The 20,208-nt window shown below is 59.7% G+C and overlaps 1 protein-coding gene across 4 annotated transcripts in view; it reads left to right on the top strand.

Moving 5' to 3' along the window:
- UNC5A (unc-5 netrin receptor A) overlaps nucleotides 1-20,208 on the top strand; it is a 70,003-nt gene that overhangs the window by 33,625 nt on the left and 16,170 nt on the right. For 3 of the 4 annotated variants that reach the window (XM_074960148.1, XM_074960145.1, XM_074960149.1), the window contains exons 3-7: nucleotides 2,698-2,841; nucleotides 3,113-3,216; nucleotides 5,834-6,014; nucleotides 12,398-12,565; nucleotides 13,416-13,580. In XM_074960148.1, coding sequence (XP_074816249.1) covers nucleotides 2,698-2,841; nucleotides 3,113-3,216; nucleotides 5,834-6,014; nucleotides 12,398-12,565; nucleotides 13,416-13,580 — 762 coding nt within the window. The remainder of the gene's footprint in view (nucleotides 1-2,697; nucleotides 2,842-3,112; nucleotides 3,217-5,833; nucleotides 6,015-12,397; nucleotides 12,566-13,415; nucleotides 13,581-20,208) is intronic. The other variant, XM_074960146.1, reaches the window with a different exon arrangement.

Below are 20,208 nucleotides of genomic sequence, written 5' to 3'. Positions count from 1 at the left end.
AGATGACTGGAAAAAGGCTAATGTAGTGCCCATCTTTAAAAAAGGGAAGAAGGAGGATCCTGGGAACTACAGGCCAGTCAGCCTCACCTCAGTCCCTGGAAAAATCATGGAGCAGGTCCTCAAGGAATCAATTCTGAAGCACTTAGAGGAGAGGAAAGTGATCAGGAACAGTCAGCATGGATTCACCAAGAGCAAGTCATGCCTGATGTGGCAAATTGCCAGTACAATTGTGATGGGTCCCCGTGCTTCCTCTTCTTGGTGGGGGGGGGGGGGGCACGGTTCAGGATGCAGTTTCCTGCCCCTGAACTAGGGTATCTACTGTCACACTAGTAACCCAGAGAAGGGTAGTGGAGAGGGAGGGACCTGGGCCTGCCCTCTACTCTGGGTCCCAGCCCGGGGGCCCTAGGGATAGTGGTAAACCACTTGAACTAGTGCTTCCTTCCCCGGCGCTACTTTCCTCTCCTGCTCTTCAGCTTGTGGGGCTTCCTGCCCCCTCTCTCTGCACAAGCCAGGTGTCTCTTTACCTAGGGTCTTGGTCTTCTAGCCAGCCATGGCACTTCTCCAAACTCTCCTCTGCTCAAACTGCTCCTGCTCCTTCCCCTGGCTGATTGAAGCAGGGGGATTTTATTAGGTGACTAGGTTCAGGTGCTCTAATTGGCTTCAGGTGCTTTTAATTAATCTATAGAAACCTTTCTTCCCTCTACAGGGAATGAGGCTTCTCCTCATCCTGGGATTTACGTCTCTCTCCTAGATCACTCTCCTGCTGCCTTCTGGCCATGCTGTATCACACTGACTAATCTAATTGCCTTCTATGACGAGAAAACTGGTTCTGTGGATGAAGGGAAAGCAGTGGATGTGTTGTTCCTTGACTTTAGCAAAGCTTTTGACACGGTCTCCACAGTATTCTTGCCAGCAAGTTAAAGAAGTATGGGCTGGATGAATGGACTAGAAGGTGGATAGAAAGCTGGCTAGATTGTTGGGCTCAACGGGTAGTGATCAATGGCTCCATGTCTAGTTGGCAGCAGGTATCAAGTGGAGTGCCCCAAGGGTCCGTCCTGGGGCCGGTTTTGTTCAATATCGGCCCAAAAGAAATCTGATGAGGTTCAACAAGGACAAGTGCAGAGTCCTGCACTTAGGACCGAAGAATCCCATGCACTGCTACAGACTAGGGACCGAATGGCTACGCAGCAGTTCTGCAGAAAAGGACCTAGGGGTGACAGTGGACGGGAAGCTGGATATGAGTCAGCAGTGTGCCCTTGTTGCCGAGAAGGCCAATGGCATTTTGGGCTGTATAAGTAGGGGCATTGCAAGCAGATCGAGGGACGTGATCGTTCCCCTCTATTCGACATTGGTGAGGCCTCATCTGGAGTACTGGGTCTAGTTTTGGGCCCCACACTACAAGAAGGATGTGGAAAATTGGAAAACGTCCAGCGGAGGGCAACAAAAATGATTCGGGGACTGGAACACATGACTTATGAGGAGAGGCTGAGGGAACTGGGATTGTTTAGTCTGCAGAAGAGAAGAATGAGGGGGGATTTGGTAGCTGCTTTCAACTACCTGAAAGGGGGTTCCAAAGAGGATGGCTCTAGACTGTTCTCAGTGGTAGCAGATGACAGAACGAGGAGTAATGGTCTCAAGTTGCTGTGGGGGAGGTTTAGGTTGGATATTAGGAAAAACTTTTTCACTAGGAGGGTGGTGAAGCACTGGAATGCGTTACCTAGGGAGGTGGTGGAATCTCCTTCCTTAGAAGTTTTTAAGGTCAGGCTTGACAAAGCCCTGGCTGGGATGATTTAGTTGGGGATTGGTCCTGCTTTGAGCAGGGGGTTGGACTAGATGACCTCCTGAGGTCCCTTCCAACCCTGATATTCGATGATTCCCAGGGAGCCAGACCCCCTGAGGAAAAAAGCCCCGCCCCAGCCATGGCATCTCTCAGTGCCCACGATCCAAGGTGCCATCAGCCCCTGCACAACCGGGGCTGGGCCTGGGAACCGGGAAATCGGCCTTTCCGCACCAAAGTGCCACTCTGCCTCCTGCTGGCGCTTCCTCCAGGGTGGGCCCCGCGGTCTCACCGCCTCCTCGGACTCCACCGCCTCCCCTGGGCTCCAGGCCCCCGGCTCTCCCCGGGAGCTCTGCCCAACGAGTCCAGCTGAGCCAGACGCCGCCAGGAGAGACATGTCCCCTCCGCGGGGGCAATGCCCCTCGCCCAGCGTTTGCAGCGACACTCACCCAGCGCTGGGGTTGGGCAGGCAGCGGGCACAGCACAGGGAGTCCTTAGGGGAGCCCAGAGAGAGGCAGGTGAGAGCACAGCCCAGCCTGGACAGCCCAGAACCTAGCTCCTCCCACCAGCCAGCTCTTATCCCCTCCTCCCCACAACCCCGTAGCCATGCACAATATAGGGGAAACTGAGGCACACACAGGATTCATAAAACATTACAGACAGCTCTCCCTGGTCTCGGGGGCCCAGCTTGGAGATGGGATGACAGCTCTGCACCCACCTCGCCGTGAACACCTTGGATCTGGGGGAGCCCCTGGGCCGAGTTGCCTTGGGACCTCAGGGGCCCGTCTGGGCATGTGCTCTGTAATGGGCTGGCCCCTGTGAGGTCTGGGGGGCAGGGGCAGTGCCACCCCAGCGTGTCACCCTCCTCCCCTGCCGCGGCGGATCCCTGACACACTGCTCTCTCCCCGGCCTGCACCCAGGGCTGCCCCTCCTGGACGTCCGGATCGATATCTCCAGGCAGCAGGTGGAGCGGATCTTTGGGCTGGAGGAGTACTGGTGCCAGTGCGTTGCCTGGAGCTCCTCGGGGACCACCAAGAGCCAGAAGGCCTACGTGCGCATTGCCTGTGAGTGCCCCTGGCCCGCCCCCTCCTCCCCCTGGGCATGGGGCACGGCGCTCCCTGGCTCCAGATCCCGAGGGGGCTGAGCCCTCCTGAGGAGCCCTGCCAGCACCTGTCTGGCATCCCCGCACCCAGGCAGCCGTCCCGGGCTGCACAGGGTTACTGGGCTCTGTGCCAGCAGCGGGGGGTCCGGGTGTTCCCGGCCGGCGGGCAGAGCCACCTGGCCTGGGGGCGCGTCTCATGTCAGCCGCCTCGGCTCTCTCGCCCTGTTCTCCAGACCTGAGGAAGAACTTTGAGGAGGAGCCGATGGGCAGGGAGGTCTCCATCGAGCAGGAGATCGTGCTGGCATGCCGGCCCCCGGAGGGGATCCCACCGGCCGAGGTGAGTGCAGGGCCCACACCTCCCATGGCTGGCAAGGGCCAGGCCTCACTCTGAAACTCAACGGGAACAAGCCGCGGCCGGGGCCGCCAGCGGGGTCCTGGGCCCCGTGCTCCATAACCGGGTCACCTGCAAGGACACTGAATCCTCCCAGATCCAGCTGGCAGGTGACACAAAGGTGGTGGGAGTGGGGACCAGCGGGGAGCCAGGTCCTGACCTGGGGCGACCTGGGTCACTGGGAAAGCCGGGCGCAAGCAGGCATTGGAAACTGTCTGCATGGAGCGCTCTGGGCTGGGCCCAGGGAATGCAGGCCGGGCGGACAGGGTGGGGACTGGCCTGGGAAGTCCCTCTACTGCAGGACCCCCGTGTCCTCCCCTCCCCCCTGCTGCAGCGCCCCCGTGTCCTCCCCTCCCCCCCTGCTGCAGCGCCCCCGTGTCCTCCCCTCCCCCTCTACTGCAGCGCCCCCGTGTCCTCCCCTCCCCCTCTGCTGCAGCGCCCCCGTGTCCTCCCCTCCCCCGTCTGCTGCAGCGCCCCCGTGTCCTCCCCTCCCCCGTCTGCTGCAGCGCCCCCGTGTCCTCCCCTCCCCCGTCTCCTGCAGCGCCCCCGTGTCCTCCCCTCCCCCGTCTCCTGCAGCGCCCCTGTGTCCTCCCCTCCCCGTCTCCTGCAGCGCCCCCGTGTCCTCCCCTCCCCTGTCTCCTGCAGCGCCCCTGTGTCCTCCCCTCCCCCCTGCTGCAGCGCCCCCGTGTCCTCCCCTCCCCCGTCTGCTGCAGCGCCCCCGTGTCCTCCCCTCCCCCCTGCTGCAGGACCCCCGTGTCCTCCCCTCCCCCGTCTCCTGCAGCGCCCCTGTGTCCTCCCCTCCCCGTCTCTTGCAGCGCCCCCGTGTCCTCCCCTCCCCCGTGTGCTGCAGCGCCCCCGTGTCCTCCCCTCCCCCGTCTGCTGCAGCGCCCCCGTGTCCTCCCCTCCCCCGTCTGCTGCAGCGCCCCCGTGTCCTCCCCTCCCCCGTCTGCTGCAGTGCCCCTGTGTCCTCCCCTCCCCGTGTGCTGCAGTGCCCCCGTGTCCTCCCCTCCCCCGTCTGCTGCAGGACCCCCGTGTCCTCCCCTCCCCCGTCTGCTGCAGCGCCCCGTGTCCTCCCCTCCCCCGTCTCCTGCAGCGCCCCTGTGTCCTCCCCTCCCCCGTGTGCTGCAGTGCCCCTGTGTCCTCCCCTCCCCCGTCTGCTGCAGCGCCCCCGTGTCCTCCCCTCCCTCTCTACTGCAGCGCCCCCGTGTCCTCCCCTCCCCCGTCTCCTGCAGCGCCCCCGTGTCCTCCCCTCCCCCGTCTGCTGCATCGCCACCGTGTCCTCCCCTCCCCCGTCTGCTGCAGCGCCCCCGCGTCCTCCCCTCCCCGTCTCCTGCAGCGCCCCCGCGTCCTCCCCTCCCCCGTCTCCTGCAGCGCCCCCGTGTCCTCCCCTCCCCCGTCTCCTGCAGCGCCCCGTGTCCTCCCCTCCCCCGTCTCCTGCAGCGCCCCTGTGTCCTCCCCTCCCCCGTGTCCTCCCCTCCCCCGTCTGCTGCAGCGCCACCGTGTCCTCCCCTCCCCCGTCTGCTGCAGCGCCCCCGCGTCCCTCCCCTCCCCCGTCTCCTGCAGCGCCCCCGCGTCCTCCCCTCCCCCGTCTCCTGCAGCGCCCCCGTGTCCTCCCCTCCCCCGTCTCCTGCAGCGCCCCGTGTCCTCCCCTCCCCCGTCTCCTGCAGCGCCCCCGTGTCCTCCCCTCCCCCGTCTGCTGCATCGCCACCGTGTCCTCCCCTCCCCCGTCTGCTGCAGCGCCCCCGCGTCCTCCCCTCCCCCGTCTCCTGCAGCGCCCCCGCGTCCTCCCCTCCCCCGTCTCCTGCAGCGCCCCCGTGTCCTCCCCTCCCCCGTCTCCTGCAGCGCCCCGTGTCCTCCCCTCCCCCGTCTCCTGCAGCGCCCCTGTGTCCTCCCCTCCCCCGTGTCCTCCCCTCCCCCGTCTGCTGCAGCGCCCCCGTGTCCTCCCCTCCCCCGTCTGCTGCAGCGCCCCCGTGTCCTCCCCTCCCCCGTCTGCTGCAGCGCCCCCGTGTCCTCCCCTCCCCCGTCTCCTGCAGCGCACCCCGTGTCCTCCCCTCCCCCGTCTGCTGCAGCGCCCCCGTGTCCTCCCCTCCCCCGTCTCCTGCAGCGCCCCCGTGTCCTCCCCTCCCCCTCTGCTGCAGCGCCCCCGTGTCCTCCCCTCCCCCGTCTGCTGCAGCGCCCCCGTGTCCTCCCCTCCCCCTCTGCTGCAGCGCCCCCGTGTCCTCCCCTCCCCCGTCTGCTGCAGCGCCCCCGTGTCCTCCCCTCCCCCGTCTCCTGCAGCGCCCCCGTGTCCTCCCCTCCCCCGTCTCCTGCAGCGCCCCCCGTGTCCTCCCCTCCCCCGTCTCCTGCAGTGCCCCCGTGTCCTCCCCTCCCCCGTCTCCTGCAGCGCCCCCCGTGTCCTCCCCTCCCCCGTCTCCTGCAGCGCCCCCGTGTCCTCCCCTCCCCCGTCTCCTGCAGCGCCCCGTGTCCTCCCCTCCCCCGTCTCCTGCAGCGCCCCCGTGTCCTCCCCTCCCCCGTCGGCCCCAGCGCCCCGTGTCTGCCCCGGCCTGACGCCCGCTGCCCGCAGGTGGAGTGGCTGCGCAACGAGGAGCCGGTGGACCCGGCGCTGGACGCCAGCGTGTACGTGACGCCGGAGCACAGCCTGGTGGTGCCGCGGGCGCGCCTGGCCGACACGGCCAACTACACCTGCGTGGCCAAGAACATGGTGGCCCGTCGCCGTAGCTCCTCCGCCCCCGTCACCGTGTACGGTGAGGAGCCACAGGGGGGCAGCGTGGGGCGGGGGCTGCAGCCAGCTGTGACGCAGGGAAACCCCAGCAAAGCAGGACCCCCCAGCTGTGTCTCCCCCCCCCCCCCCGTGTCTCCCTGTCTATCTCCCCACAGCCAGGCACCTCCCTGCAGCCCCGAAGCTTCCCCTGGAGCCAGCGAATCCCCCTGGAGCAGGGCACCCCCGGGCGTCGCCTTCCCCAGCGAGGGCAGCCCCAGCCGGGTGTCACGGAGTGTGGGGGAGTCCAGGCCCTGCACCCCTCTTCCTGGGATTCACTGAGACTCTCAGCCAGCCAGTAAAACAGAAGGTTTATTGGACAACAGGAACACAGTCCAAAACAGAGCTTGTGGGTACACCCAGGACCCCTCAGTCAAGTCCTTCTGGGGGAGCAGGGAGCTTAGACCCCAGCCCTGGGGTTCCCTGTGTTCCTCCACCCAGCCCCAAACTGAAACTAAACCCACCGAGCAGGTTCCCTGCTGCAGCCTCCGTCCACATTCCTGGGCAGAGGTGTCACCTCCCCCTCCCCCTCCTGGCTCAGGTGACAGGCTCTCAGGTCTCCCGTCCCCAGGGCACATTCCCAGGTCAACACTCCCCCCTCCCTGCTGCGTCACATCGTCACATCTCTCCCCCCTTCGAGACTGAACTGAGCGGGGTCACTGTGACCAGTGACCTGGGGAAGTTCGGGGCCCCCTCTCCGGGACAGCGCATCCGCTATCAGGTTGGCACTTCCCTTCACGTGGACCACGTCCATGTCGTAATCCTGCAGGAGCAGGCTCCACCTCAGGAGCTTGGCGTTGGCTCCTTTCATCTGGTGCAGCCAGGTCAGGGGAGAGTGGTCGGTGTAGACGGTGAAGTGTCGCCCGAAGAGATAGGGCTCTAGTTTCTTGAGGGCCCACACCATGGCCAGGCACTCCTTCTCGATGGCCGCGTAGTGTTGCTCCCGGGGTAGCAACTTCTTGCTCAGGTACACGATGGGGTGTCTCTCCCCCTTTCCATCCTCCTGCATTAACACCGCCCCCAGTCCCGTGTCGGAGGCGTCGGTGAACACCACAAAGGGCTTGTCAAAGTCTGGGTTTGCCAGAACTGGGCCACTGACCAGAGCCTCCTTCAGCTCCCGGAAAGCCTCCTGGCACTGCTCGGTCCAGACCACCTTGTCTGGCTTCCCCTTCTTGCATAGCTCAGTGATGGGGGTGGCTATGGCGCTAAAGTGGGGCACAAATCTTCGGTAGTATCCTGCCATCCCAATAAAGGCTTGGACCTGCTTTTTGGTGTGGGGAGCGGGCCAGTCTCTGATCACCTCCACCTTGGCCGGTTCTGGCTTTAGGCGGCCGCTCCCCACCCGATGGCCCAGGTAAGATACTTCAGCCATCCCCACCTTGCACTTCTCCGCTTTGACAGTCAGCCCAGCCCCCTGGAGTCGGTCCAGCACTTGTCTAACCTGGGACACGTGGTCCTCCCAGGTCTGGCTAAAGACACAGATGTCGTCAATATACGCCACGGCAAAACTCTCCATCCCCCTCAGGAGCTGGTCCACCAGGCGCTGGAAGGTGGCCGGCGCTCCCTTGAGGCCGAAAGGCAGGGTCAGAAACTCATAGAGCCCCAGAGGGGTGATAAAGGCCGATTTCAGCCGGGCATCTGCATCCAGCGGCACCTGCCAGTAGCCCTTTGTAAGGTCCATGGTGGTAAGGTACCGAGCTCCTCCCAGCTTGTCTAGGAGCTCGTCCGGCCTGGGCATGGGGTAGGCATCCGATACAGTGATGGCATTGAGCTTCCGATAGTCCACACAGAACCGGACTGACCCATCCTTTTTGGGGACCAGCACCACCGGCGAGGCCCAAGGGCTGGCCGATGGCTGGATCACCCCCAAAGCCAGCATGTCCTGGACCTCTCTTTCCAGGTCCTGAGCAGTTTTCCCTGTGACTCGGAAGGGGGAGCATCTTATCGGCGGGTGCGACCCTGTCTGCACCCGGTGGACAGTCAGATTAGTGCGTCCAGGCTGGTTGGAAAACAGCTGTCGGTACGGATGCAGCACCCCCCTGACCTCAGCTTGCTGGGCAGGGGTGAGCTGATCCGAGAGGGGGATTGTTTCCAGGGGGGAACCAGCTCTGGTCCCAGGGAATAGATCTACTAAAGGGTCATCTCCCTGCTCCTCCCACTGACCACACACAGCTAACACCACATTCCCCCTGGCATAATATGGCTTCATCATATTCACATGGTACACCCGGCGGTGGTGGGCCCGGTTCGACAGCTCCACCACATAGTTTACCTCATTGAGCTGCTTGACGACCTTGAACGGGCCCTCCCAGGCGGCCTGTAGTTTGTTCTTTCTCACGGGGATGAGAACCATCACCTGATCCCCGGTGGCGTAGGCACGGGCCCGCGCCGTGCGGTCATACCAGACCTTCTGCTTCCTCTGGGCTCTGGCCAGATTCTCCCTGGCCAGGCCCATGAGTTCAGCCAGTCTCTCTCGGAAGGTCAGGACATACTCCACCACTGACTCTCCATCGGGAGTGGCCTTCCCCTCCCACTCGTCTCTCATCAGGTCCAGGGGGCCCCTCACCCTCCTTCCATATAACAGTTCGAAAGGCGAAAATCCGGTAGACTCCTGGGGCACCTCCCTGTACGCGAACAGCAGGTGAGGTAAGTACTTGTCCCAATCCTGCGGGTGCTGGTTCATAAAGGTTTTCAGCATCATCTTTAGCGTCCCGTTAAACCTCTCCACCAGCCCATTGGACTGGGGGTGATACGCTGAGGCCCAGTCGTGCCGGACCCCACATTTCTCCCACAAGCACCGGAGCAGGGCCGACATGAAGTTGGAGCCTTGGTCTGTCAAGACTTCCCTGGGGAACCCCACTCGGCTGAAAATGGTCAGGAGCGCATCTGCCACGGTGTCTGCTTCAATGGAAGCTAAGGGCACTGCCTCGGGGTAGCGGGTGGCGAAATCTACCACCACCAGAATGTATTTCTTCCCCGACCGGGTCGTCTTGCTGAGAGGCCCCACGATGTCCATGGCCACCTTCTGGAAAGGCTCCTCTATGATGGGCAAAGGTCTCAACGCCGCTTTCCCCTTGTCCCGGGCCTTCCCCACCCTCTGACAGGGGTCACAGGATCGGCAATACTGCCGGACCGTGGTAAAGACCCCGGGCCAGTAAAAGTTCTGTAGCAACCTCTGCCGGGTGCGCCGGATTCCCTGGTGCCCTGCGAGGGGGATGTCATGGGCCAGGGACAGGAGCTTGCGGCGGTACTTCTGGGGGACCACCAGCTGCCTCCTGATCCCACAGGACTCCCCTTCCCCTGGGGGAGCCCATTCTCGGTACAGGAACCCCTTCTCCCACAGGAACCTCTCCTGGCAGCCTCTCCTCATGGTCCGTCCCTCACTGAGGTCGGCCAGGTCCCTGAGCTTCTGCAAGGAGGGATCTTTCCTCAACTCGGCCTGGAACTCAGCGGCTGGGGAAGGGATGGGGCCCGGTTCCCCCTCCGTGGCCAGGTCTGAGGCCGCAGCCTCTCTGAGCCGTGCCCCTCGGCGCTCCCTCCCCACCCGAGTAGGGTCTCGCGCCTCCAGTGTGGTACCCTCCCCAGGGTCAGGTCGCAGTGCCCCTCGCCGGCTCTGGCTACGGGTCACAACCAGGGCGGTCTGGGGGTCGCTTGGCCAGTCCTCTAGGTCTCCCCCCATCAAAACTTCAGTGGGCAAATGGTGGTGTACCCCCACATCCTTGGGGCCCTCCTTGGTCCCCCATTTCAGGTGTACCCTTGCCACGGGCACCTTAAATGGGGTCCCGCCCACCCCCGTCAGGGTCAGGTAGGTGTTGGGCACCACCCGATCTGGGGCCAGCACCTCGGGCCGGGCCAGCGTCACCTCCGCGCCCGTATCCCAGTATCCATTGACCTTCCTCTCATCCACCTCCAGGGGAACAAGGCACTCTCTCCGGAGGGACAGCCCCGCACCCACCCTGTAAACCGAGCACCCTGAGTCCAGAGCCTCCAGCCCTCTGGCGGGGCTGGCTGGGGGTACTCTTCCCTCCTGAGCAGGTGGCAAACTGGTAGCCCCCCTTTCCTGGGTCGCCTGCCCCTCGTCCAGCTGAGTCCCTACCCAGTTAACCCTGGGTAGGTTGGGTCTGCTCAGTTTGTCCCTGAGCCCGGGGCACTGGGCCCGTACGTGGCCTCTCTGGCCACAGTGATAGCAGCTCAGGTCACGTTGGTCCCCTCGAACGGGTCGGAGGGGCCCGACACCAGGCGTTCCCCTTTGGAGGGGGTTCTCCCTATTTCCCCGCTGGGAGGCCCCATGGTGACTCTCTCTCTGCATCGGGGGGGGCCTGTTCTTTTGGGACTCCTCCCGGCTACCCCCTGACCGACTGTTCACAAACTCGTCGGCCAGCTGCCCTGCATGCTGGGGGTTCGCGAGCTTTTTGTCCACCAGCCACAGCCTCAGGTCGGAAGGGCACTGTTCATACAGGTGCTCCAGTACAAACAGGTCAAGCAGGTCCTCTTTAGTTTGGGCCCCCGCTGTCCACTTGCGGGCATATCCCTGCATCCTGTTGACCAGTTGTAGGTATGTGACCTCAGGCGTTTTACGCTGACTCCGGAACCTTCTCCGGTACATCTCGGGGGTCAGCCCAAACTCACGGAGCAGGGCCTGTTTGAACAGTTCATAGTCCCCTGCCTCTGCCCCTGTCATCCGGCTGTAGACCTCCACGGCTTTGGGGTCCAGTAAGGGGGTGAGGAACTGGAGCCTGTCTGCAGGGTCAACCCTGTGCAGCTCGCAGGCATTCTCAAAGGCCGTCAGGAAGCTATCTATGTCCTCCCCCTCCTTCCGCTGGGCCAGGAAGCACTTATCAAAGCTCCTTGCAGTCTTGGGTCCCCCCTCACTCACCGCAGCCGGGGCCCCACTGCTCCTCAGCCTGGCCAGCTCCAGTTCATGCTGTCTTTGTTTCTCCTTCTCCTGCTGCTCATGTTGACGCTCCCTCTCCTTCTCCTGACGTTCATGTTGACGTTGTTTCTCCTTCTCCTCCTGCTCATGTTGACGTTCCCTCTCCTTCTCCTGACGCTCCCTCTCCTTCTCCTGACGCTCCCTCTCCTTCTCCTCCTGCTCATGTTGACGTTGTTTCTCCTTCTCCTCCTGCTCATGTTGACGTTGTTTCTCCTCATGTTGACGTTGTTTTTCATGATCCTCCAGCTCCCTCATTTTCCTCTCCCTCTCCCATTCCAGCCGCATCCGCTCCAGGGATGGGGAGCTCCGCTGGGAGGATCCCCTGCTGGCTGCTGGGGTCAGGGGGCCCTCGGTATTCGCTGGGCTTCCCACAACCCCTCCCCCAGGCATAGGTAGGAAGGGTCTCGGGGTGTCCTGGGCAGCAGTCTGACCCCTCCCAGCCTGGTCAGGCCCCAGGGCCCACGCTGCGTCCGCCGGGCGGCTTCCCTCAGGGACAGGGATCGGGTCATCCAAGCGATCCCTCTCCTCCAGCTGGGCAATCAGCTGTTCCTTGGTGGACCTCCCGACGCGCAGCCCCCTCTGCCTGCACAGCTCCACCAGGTCGCTCTTAAGGCGTTTAGCGTACATCTCCCGGCTGGCCACTCGCAGGCCGGGCAGCTGTCCACGGTTTCCAGGAAAAGCCCCTAGTGTGCCAGTCCTTCTTGAGGTCACCACCTCTTTGCCAGGGTCGAGCTGCAGACTCCTCCGCCCCTGGGACCGCTCGCTGCAATCCCCCGGGGGACCCTGTTACTGCCAAAGTCCTTCTCTCTGGTCACACACTCCCAGGGGTTAACCGCCCCCTGAAACCGTCTCTCTCTGAATCTTCAGCACGCCTGGTCCCCGTCAATCCCCCTTCGTTTTACTGTTCCCCAGTCACTTACTGCAGGAAGTGCCGTTCACGGGGTGCAGTAGATCCCACCGCTGCCACCAGTTGTCACGGAGTGTGGGGGAGTCCAGGCCCTGCACCCCTCTTCCTGGGATTCACTGAGACTCTCAGCCAGCCAGTAAAACAGAAGGTTTATTGGACAACAGGAACACAGTCCAAAACAGAGCTTGTGGGTACACCCAGGACCCCTCAGTCAAGTCCTTCTGGGGGAGCAGGGAGCTTAGACCCCAGCCCTGGGGTTCCCTGTGTTCCTCCACCCAGCCCCAAACTGAAACTAAACCCACCCAGCAGGTTCCCTGCTGCAGCCTCCGTCCACATTCCTGGGCAGAGGTGTTACCTCCCCCTCCCCCTCCTGGCTCAGGTGACAGGCTCTCAGGTCTCCCGTCCCCAGGGCACATTCCCAGGTCAACACTCCCCCCTCCCTGCTGCGACACATCGTCACACCGGGAGCGCAGCCCGCCGTCCCAGGGCGCCCGGGGCTCACGCTGACTCTGTCCCTTTCCCACCCCAGTGAACGGCGGCTGGTCGACTTGGGCAGGTTGGTCGGCCTGCAGCGCCAGCTGTGGACGGGGCTGGCAGAAGCGGAGCCGGAGCTGCACCAACCCCGCGCCCCTCAACGGGGGGATGTTCTGTGAGGGCCAGAACGTGCAGAAAAACGCCTGCACCACCCTGTGCCCAGGTACCCCCGCGCCCATGGCTCTGCAGCTCACACCAGGGAGAGCCATGCTCCAAAACGAATGGGGGACGGGGCAAGCTCCCCGCCAGCTCTGCCGGTGCCCCTCAGTCCTGACCCGCAGCCCCTGCTGTCCCAGGCGTGCTGCGGGGTGTGGTGACTGGAGGGAGGTCGCCCGCGCCCTGAGCCGGGGTGGCAGGCTGAGGGCAGCAGCTTCCTTTCCTTTGTGAGTCCCCCCACTCTGTGCCCAGCCCCTCCCCTCCCGGCTGTGTCATCTCCACCCCCACGTGTCCGTGTGCCGTCCCATGTCAGTGGTCCCGGCCCCGCTAGAAACCCGGGCAAGGAGCCAAGGGCTGGTGCTTGCCCCGCTGGGCAGAGCCATGGAGGGCGGGATTCCCGCTCGCAAGCTCAGGGCCTCCTTCCACGTGGGTGCCCCCTGGCCTGCCCCACGGTAGGGCCTTTTCTGCGCCATGCTGGGGGCAGGAAGCGGGTCTGTGCATGCAGAGGAGAGGTGCCCACTCAGGCTGGCACATGGGGCAGGGCTGGGGCCATGGGGGTGTTGTTGGGGTTCACTAAAAGATAGGAGAAGTGCAGATGGAGCGTGAATGGGGGGAGAGCATGGGACAGTGGGGGTGCAGGGGGTGTTATTGGGAGGTCATGAGGAGAAGGAGTGCAGTGGGCATGGAGGCACTGGGGTGGAGAGGGATGGGGTCAGTGGGCAGGGGGGCAGTAGGGAGGGGAGGTGGGGGGCAGTGCGGTGGGGCAGTGGGGCAGGGCAGTGGGGGGCAGTGGGTGGGGTGCAGTGGGGCAGAGGTCTGGCCGAGGTCCCCGCGCGCTCACTGGCTGCCGTGTGCAGTGGACGGCAGCTGGTCGGGCTGGAGCCGGTGGTCGCTGTGCGCTCTGGACTGCACGCACTGGCGGAGCCGCGAGTGTTCGGAGCCGGCGCCTCGCAACGGGGGCCAGGATTGCCAAGGAGCCGAGCTGGAGACCCGCAACTGCACCACCGAGCTCTGCAGCCACCGTGAGTGTCTCCTCCCTGGGGCCCTGCCCGTCCCCCGCCCTGGCCCCTCCAGTCACAGAGCCCCAGGGGCTGAATCCCCCCCGCCCCCCGGCACAGAGCCCCAGGGCTGGACCCCCCTCCGCACACACACAGCCCGGGGGGGGAGGAGGGTGCTCTGTGGTGAGCGGGATTCTTGGCAGGGGCCGCCCCGCCGAGGGGGGCTCAGCCGCCCGCCATGGGGACTGGAAAATCGGCAGCTCCCGGAGCCGGGGATGGCTGGGCAGAGCCGGCCCGGGCTGCCCCACAGTGCTCAGGCTCGGTGCCCTGGAGCCGCTGGGAATGAGGTTCCGACACCCCCAGGGCACCCGCTCACTGGGGCGCCTCTCGGAGCAATCGGCCCCCTGTTCCCACCGAGAGCTCCCCACCGGGGGGCTACCTGATGGGCACGTGGGGGAGCCTCACGCCCCCAAAGGGCCCTGCCCCCTGCTCTGCAGCCGGCCGTGACTCCCAGCCAGCGTGTGGCACAGACGGGTTACTAGTCGCCTGCAGCACGGCTAGGACAGGCCATGTGAGCACAGGGAGATTCAGCAAAGTCTCCCCCGAGTCCCACCCAGGAGACTGAGCAGCCTCCAGCAGCCCAGCCTAAGCCGCTCCCGGGGGCCCCCCCCATCCTCTGGCTCGTTCCAGGGCCAGCCGGTCACCTGGCCGCCACCCCTCGCTTTGTTCTCCAGCTCCTCTGGCTGGCTCCTTGCAGAGGATGGGCCCCAGCCCTCAGCTGCCAGGATACAGAGGGTCGGCCATTGTCTGGGCCCAGGCAGCCTGACCCCTGCCCTCTGGGGTCCCTGCAAGGGTCACGCACCCTTGTCCCAGCACCGAGATACTTGTGCAACATGTGGGGGAAACTGAGGCACACACCGTGTTCATGCAAAATATTAAGAAAATTCCCCCTTAGTCACAGCTGCCTGGTGTCATGGCCCTGGGGGGTGGCATGTGCCAGCTGCCAGGCCAGCGAGTGGGGCTGGGCCTGTCAGTCCTGGCTCATCAGTTAGCAGGATTGCCAGCGTCTGCGCCCAGTAGGAGCCCCTAGCTGACCCCTTGGCCACCCCACCCCATTCCCTGCATCCTCTGCACCCCTGGCCCATGTCTGACAGAGGGGACCCCCCGCCAGGTGTAGCTCTGATCCTGGCCCTCTGAGAGCCAGTCTGGGGGCTCAGGTGGGGCCAGGGCTGTGCTGTGGGATCTGGTGCCCACGTGCATGCGGCGGGTGTGGGGCACGGCCCGAGGCTCTGCAGAGGGAGCACCGGGGCAGCCCCCGGGGCCTGAGAGGGAGCAGCAGGGCCCATCAGTGCTCAGCTCGTTAGCTTTGCCATTTACATCAAATCACAAATTCTCCCAGCGCCGTCCCATCCCCCGGAACCAGCTGGTGGGTGGGTGGGTGGGTGACTGGGGAGTGCCAGGAGTTGTGCTGCAAATGCACGCACACACGCATGCACACAAGCACGTGCACACGCGCGCACACACACGTGCACACGCATGCACATGCACACATACACGTGAACTGGCAGCCTGGCGTGCAATCACCAGGCCCGTTGGCACGCACACCCCACTCTCAGGGGCACGCTCCCCTGGTCCCTACCCCATGGGAAGCCAGTCTAAGGGGAAAAACAAGTGAAGACAGTTTGCAGTTTTTCAAAGAGACGTTATTAAGGGCACCAGAGCAAACTATCCCGCTGCGTAGGAAAGATGGGAAGTCTGGCAAGAGACCAGACTGGCTTAACCAGGAGATCATCAATGATCTAAAAATCAAAAAAGAGTCCTGCAAAAAGTGGAAACTTGGTCAAATGACAAAGGATGAGTATAAGTAAATAACAGAAGTATGTAGGGACAAAATTGGAAAAGCCAAGGCACAAAATGAGATCAAACTAGCTAGAGACATAAAAGGAAACAAGAAAACATTCTAGAAATACATTAGAAGCAAGAGGAAGACCAAGGACAGAGTAGGCCCTGTGACAAAGCGGGACTGTTCTTAATGTTTCCTCTGAATACTGTGGGGGTGCCTCAGTTTCCCCTAGGCAGTTCTTAAGTCTCTAGGTGGTGGGATAAGGGTGTGTGATCGTTGCAGAGCCCTAGAGGGCAGGTGTGTGCAGGGGTCTGGACACAGAGGATGGCCGACACCCTGTTTCCTGGCAACTGATGGCCTGGGCCCTTCCCCCCTGCAAGGTGAGAGCTAAAGGGTTGGAGAACAAAGGAATCCGGTGACCTCCTGGCCCCGGGGAAAGGGACAAAGCCCAGAGGAGGAGGGGCTGGGGGGAGTTTCAGTTTGGGGCTGGCTGGGGACATGGAGTGAAGTGCAGACGTGGTTGTCTGGCTCACTGCCCCCCAAAATGGACCCAGCTGAGGGGTCCTGTTCTCTGCACCTACAAGCTCTGTTTTAGACCATGTTCCTGTCGTCTAATAAACCTTCTGTTTTCCTGGCTGGCTGAGAGTCCCGTCTGACTGCGGAGTTGGGGGGCAGGACCCTCTGGCTTCCCCAGGACCCCACCTGGGCGGACTCGCTGTGGGAAGCGCACGGAGGGGCAGAGGAGGCTGAATGCTCCGAGGTCAGACCCAGGAAGGTGGAGCCGGGGGAGCTGTGTGTCCTGCAGACAGGCTGCTCCCAGAAAGGAGACTTCCCCAGAGTCCTGACTGGCTTTGTAGGGAGCAGTTCCAGAGCATCGCCCGGGGACTCCGTGACAGGCCCCTTACTCAATGAGGCAGGAAAGACGATAACAGAAAATGTGGAAATGGCAGATGTGCTTAATGATTTCTTTGCTTTGGTTTTCTCCAAGAAGGTTGGTGGTGATTGGACATTTAACATAGTGAATGATGTAGGATCAGAAGAGGCTAAAATAGGGAAAGAACAAATTAAAATTACTTAGACAAGTTAGATGTCTTCCAGTCACCAGGGCCTGATGAAACACATCCTAGAATACTCAAGGAGCTGACTGAGGAGATATCTGAGCCATTAGCAATTCTCTTTGAAAAGTCATGGAAGACAGGAGAGATTCTAGAATACTGGAAAAGGGCAAATCTAGTGCCCGTCTATAAAAAGGGGAACAAGGCAAAAGATAATGGAGCAAATAATTAAGCAATCAGTTTGCAAACATCTAGAAGATACTAAGGTGATAAGTAACAGTCAGTGTTGATTTGTCAAGAACAAATCGTGTCAAACCAACCTGATAGCTTTCTTTGACAGGGTAACAGGTCTTGTGGATGGGGGGAAGCGGTAGACGTGGTTGATCTTGACTTTAGTAATGCTTTGATACAGTCTTGCATGACTTTCTCATAAACAAACTAGGGAAATACAACCTAGATGGAGCTACTACAAGGTGGGTGCAAAACTGGTTGGAAAATCGTTCCTGGCGAGTAGTTATCAGTGGTTCACAGTCAAGCTGGAAGGGCATAACGAGTGGGGTTCCTCAGGGATCAGTTCTGGGTCTGGGGCTGTTCAATATCTTCATCAATGATTTCAATAATGGCATAGAGAGAACACTTCTAAAGTTTGCGGACGATACCAAGCTGGGAGGGGTTGCAAGTGCTTTGGAGGATAGGATTAAAATTCAAAATCATCTGGACAAACTGGAGAAATGGTCTGAAGTAAATAGGATGAAATTCAATAAGGACAAACGCAAAGTACTCCACTCAGGAAGGAACAATCCGTTGCACACACACAATGGGAAATGACTGCCTAGGAAGGAGTCCTGCGGAAAGGGATCTGGGGGTCATAGTGGACCACAAGCTAAATATAAGTCAACAGTGTAACGCTGTTGTAAGCAAGACACGAGAACATAAGAACAGCCATATTGCGTCAGACCAAGAGTCCATCTAGCCCAGTATCCTGTCTGCCAACAGTGGCCAATGCCAGGTGCCCCAGAGGGAATGAACAGAACAGGGAATCATCAAGTGATCCACCCCCTGTCACCCATTCCCAGCTTCTGGCAAACAGAGGCTAGGGACACCCTCCCTGCCCATCCTGGCTAGTAGCCATTGATGGACCTATCCTCCATGAATTTATCTAGTTCTTTTTTGAACCCTGTTATGGTCTTGGCATTCACAGCATCCCCTGGCAAAGAGTTCCCCAGGTTGACTGTGCATTATGTGAAGAAATACTTCCTTTGGTTTGCTTTAAATCTGCTGCCTTCATTGGGTGACCCCTAGTTCTTGTGTTATGAGAAGGAATAAATAACACTTCCTTATTTATGTCTCCACACCAGTCTAGATTTTATAGACCTCTATCATATCCCCCCGTAGTTGTCTTTTTTCCAAGCTGAAAAGTCCCAGTATAATTAATCTCTCCTCATATGGCAGACGCTCCATCCCCCTAATCATTTTTGTTGCCCTTTTCTGAACCTTTTCCAATTCCAATAGATTTTTTTTGAGATGGGGCGACCACATCTGCACGCAGTATTCAAGAAGTGAGTGTACCATGGATTTATGTAGAGGCAACATGGTATTTTCTGTCTTATTATCTCTCTCTTTCTTAATGATTCCCAACATTGTTTTTTTGATGGCCGCTGCACACTGAGTGGATGTTTTCAGAGAACTCTCCACAATGACTCCCAAGCTCTCTTTCTTGAGTGGTAACAGCTAATTTAGACCCCATCATTTTATAGGTATAGTTAGGATGATGTTTTCCAATGTGCATTACTTTGCATTTATCAACGTTGAATTTCATCAGCCATTTTGTAGCCCAGTCACCCAGTTCTAAGAGATCTTTTGTAGGTCTTCGCAGTCTGCCAGGACTTAACTGTATTGAGTAGTTTTGTATCATCTGTAAATTTTGCCACCTCACTGTTTACCCCTTTTTCCAGATCATTTATGAATATGTTGAATTGGACTGGGCCCAGTACAGACCCATGGGGGACACCACTCTTTACCTCTCTCCATTCTCAAAACTGACCATTTATTCCTACCCTTTGTTTCCTGTCTTTTAACCAGTTAACAATCCATGAGAGGACCTTCCCTCTTATTCCATGACTGCTTACTTTGCTTAAGAGACTTTGGTGAGGCTTTCTGAAAATCTAAGTACACTATATCCACTGGATCACCCTTGTCCACATGCTTGTTGACCCCCTCAAAGAATTCTAGTAGATTGGTGAGGCATGATTTCCCTTTACAAACACCATGTTGACTCTTCTCCAACACGTTATGTTTATCTACATGCCTGACAATGTTCATCTCTGTGTCTGACAATTCTGTTCTTTACTATAGTTTCAACCAGTTTGCCTGGTACTGAAGTCAGGCTTACTGGTCTGTAATTGCCAGGGTCACCTCTGGAGACCTTTTTAAAAATTGGCATCACATTAGCTAACCTTCAGTCATCTGGCACAAAAGCTGATTTAAATGATAGGTTACAGACTACAGTTAGTAGTTCTGCAATTTCACATTTGAGTTCGAGAATTAATTATTTCGCTCTACTCTGTGCTGATTAGGCCTCCACTGGAATATTGTGTCCAGTTCTGGGCGCCACATTTCAGGAAAGATGTGGAGAAATTGGAGAAAGTCCAGAGAAGAGCAACACAAATGATGAAAGGTCTAGAAAACAGGACCTATGAGGGAAGATTAAAAAATCTGGGTTTGTTTTCTCTGGAGAAGAGAAGACTGAGAGGGGACATGGTAACAGTTTTCAAGTACATAAAAGTTTGTTACAAGGAAGAGGGAGAAGAATTGTTCTCCTTAACCTCTGAGGACAGGACAAGAAGCAATGGGCTTACATTGCAGCAAGGGTGGTTTAGGTTGGACATTAGGAAAAGCTTCCTGTCAGGGTGGTTAAGCACTGGAATAAATTGCCCAGGGAGGTGGTGGAATCTCCATCACTGGAGATGTTTAAGAGCAGGTTGGACAAACACCTGTCAGGGATGGTCTAGATAATACTGAGTCCTGCCACGAGTGCAGGAGTCTGGACTAGATGACCTCGCGAGGTCCATTCCAGTCCTGTGATTCTATGTCAGGCCAATGCTCACAGGGCCTCAGCTGTGCTTCCCATGTGGACAGAGCCGCTCTGCGAATGCAGGTCCCAGGAGTGGGGCTGTGACAATGGTGCCTTTGGGAGCCAGCTGAGGTCACTCAATTAGGGTGAACTGCAAACAGAACGGGGCAGACAAACCCCAAAGGCTGGTGGATAGTCCAACACTTAGATTTACCCAGCCAGCCCAAAACAGCTTCTATAGTACTCCCTGGTTACTCAGACGTCCAAATAATGCAGTTCCCTTAATGTGCCCCGCCTCAGGCCTCCATCCAGACACACCTGTCAGATGTGATGATGATCACTGAAAATCTTATCTCATCATATAAAAGAAAAGGTTCTTCCAGCCCCAAAGGATCAGCCCCACATGCAGGTCCAGCTATAACTTCGATCTTACCCCGAATACACGCTTACAGTCAATTCCTATTAACTAAACTAACATTTATTAAAAAAGAAAAGAGAGAGAGTTGGTTGAAAGAGCAATATACAGACAGACTTGAGTTCAATTCTTGAGGTCCAGATACAAAGCAGAGATGAGCTTGTAGTTGCCAAAAGTCCTTTTAGAAATAGTCCAGAGGTTACAGTCCAATGTCGATCTTCAGGGTGGCTTCAGTCAGTGACTGGGGATCTCAATTCTTGTGGCTT

Source organism: Natator depressus, chromosome 8 (genome assembly GCF_965152275.1).
Source record: "Natator depressus isolate rNatDep1 chromosome 8, rNatDep2.hap1, whole genome shotgun sequence".
Classification (NCBI taxonomy): domain Eukaryota; kingdom Metazoa; phylum Chordata; order Testudines; family Cheloniidae; genus Natator; species Natator depressus.
The sequence above is the reverse complement of the archived record's forward strand: the minus strand, read 5'-3'. Positions and strand labels throughout refer to the sequence as shown.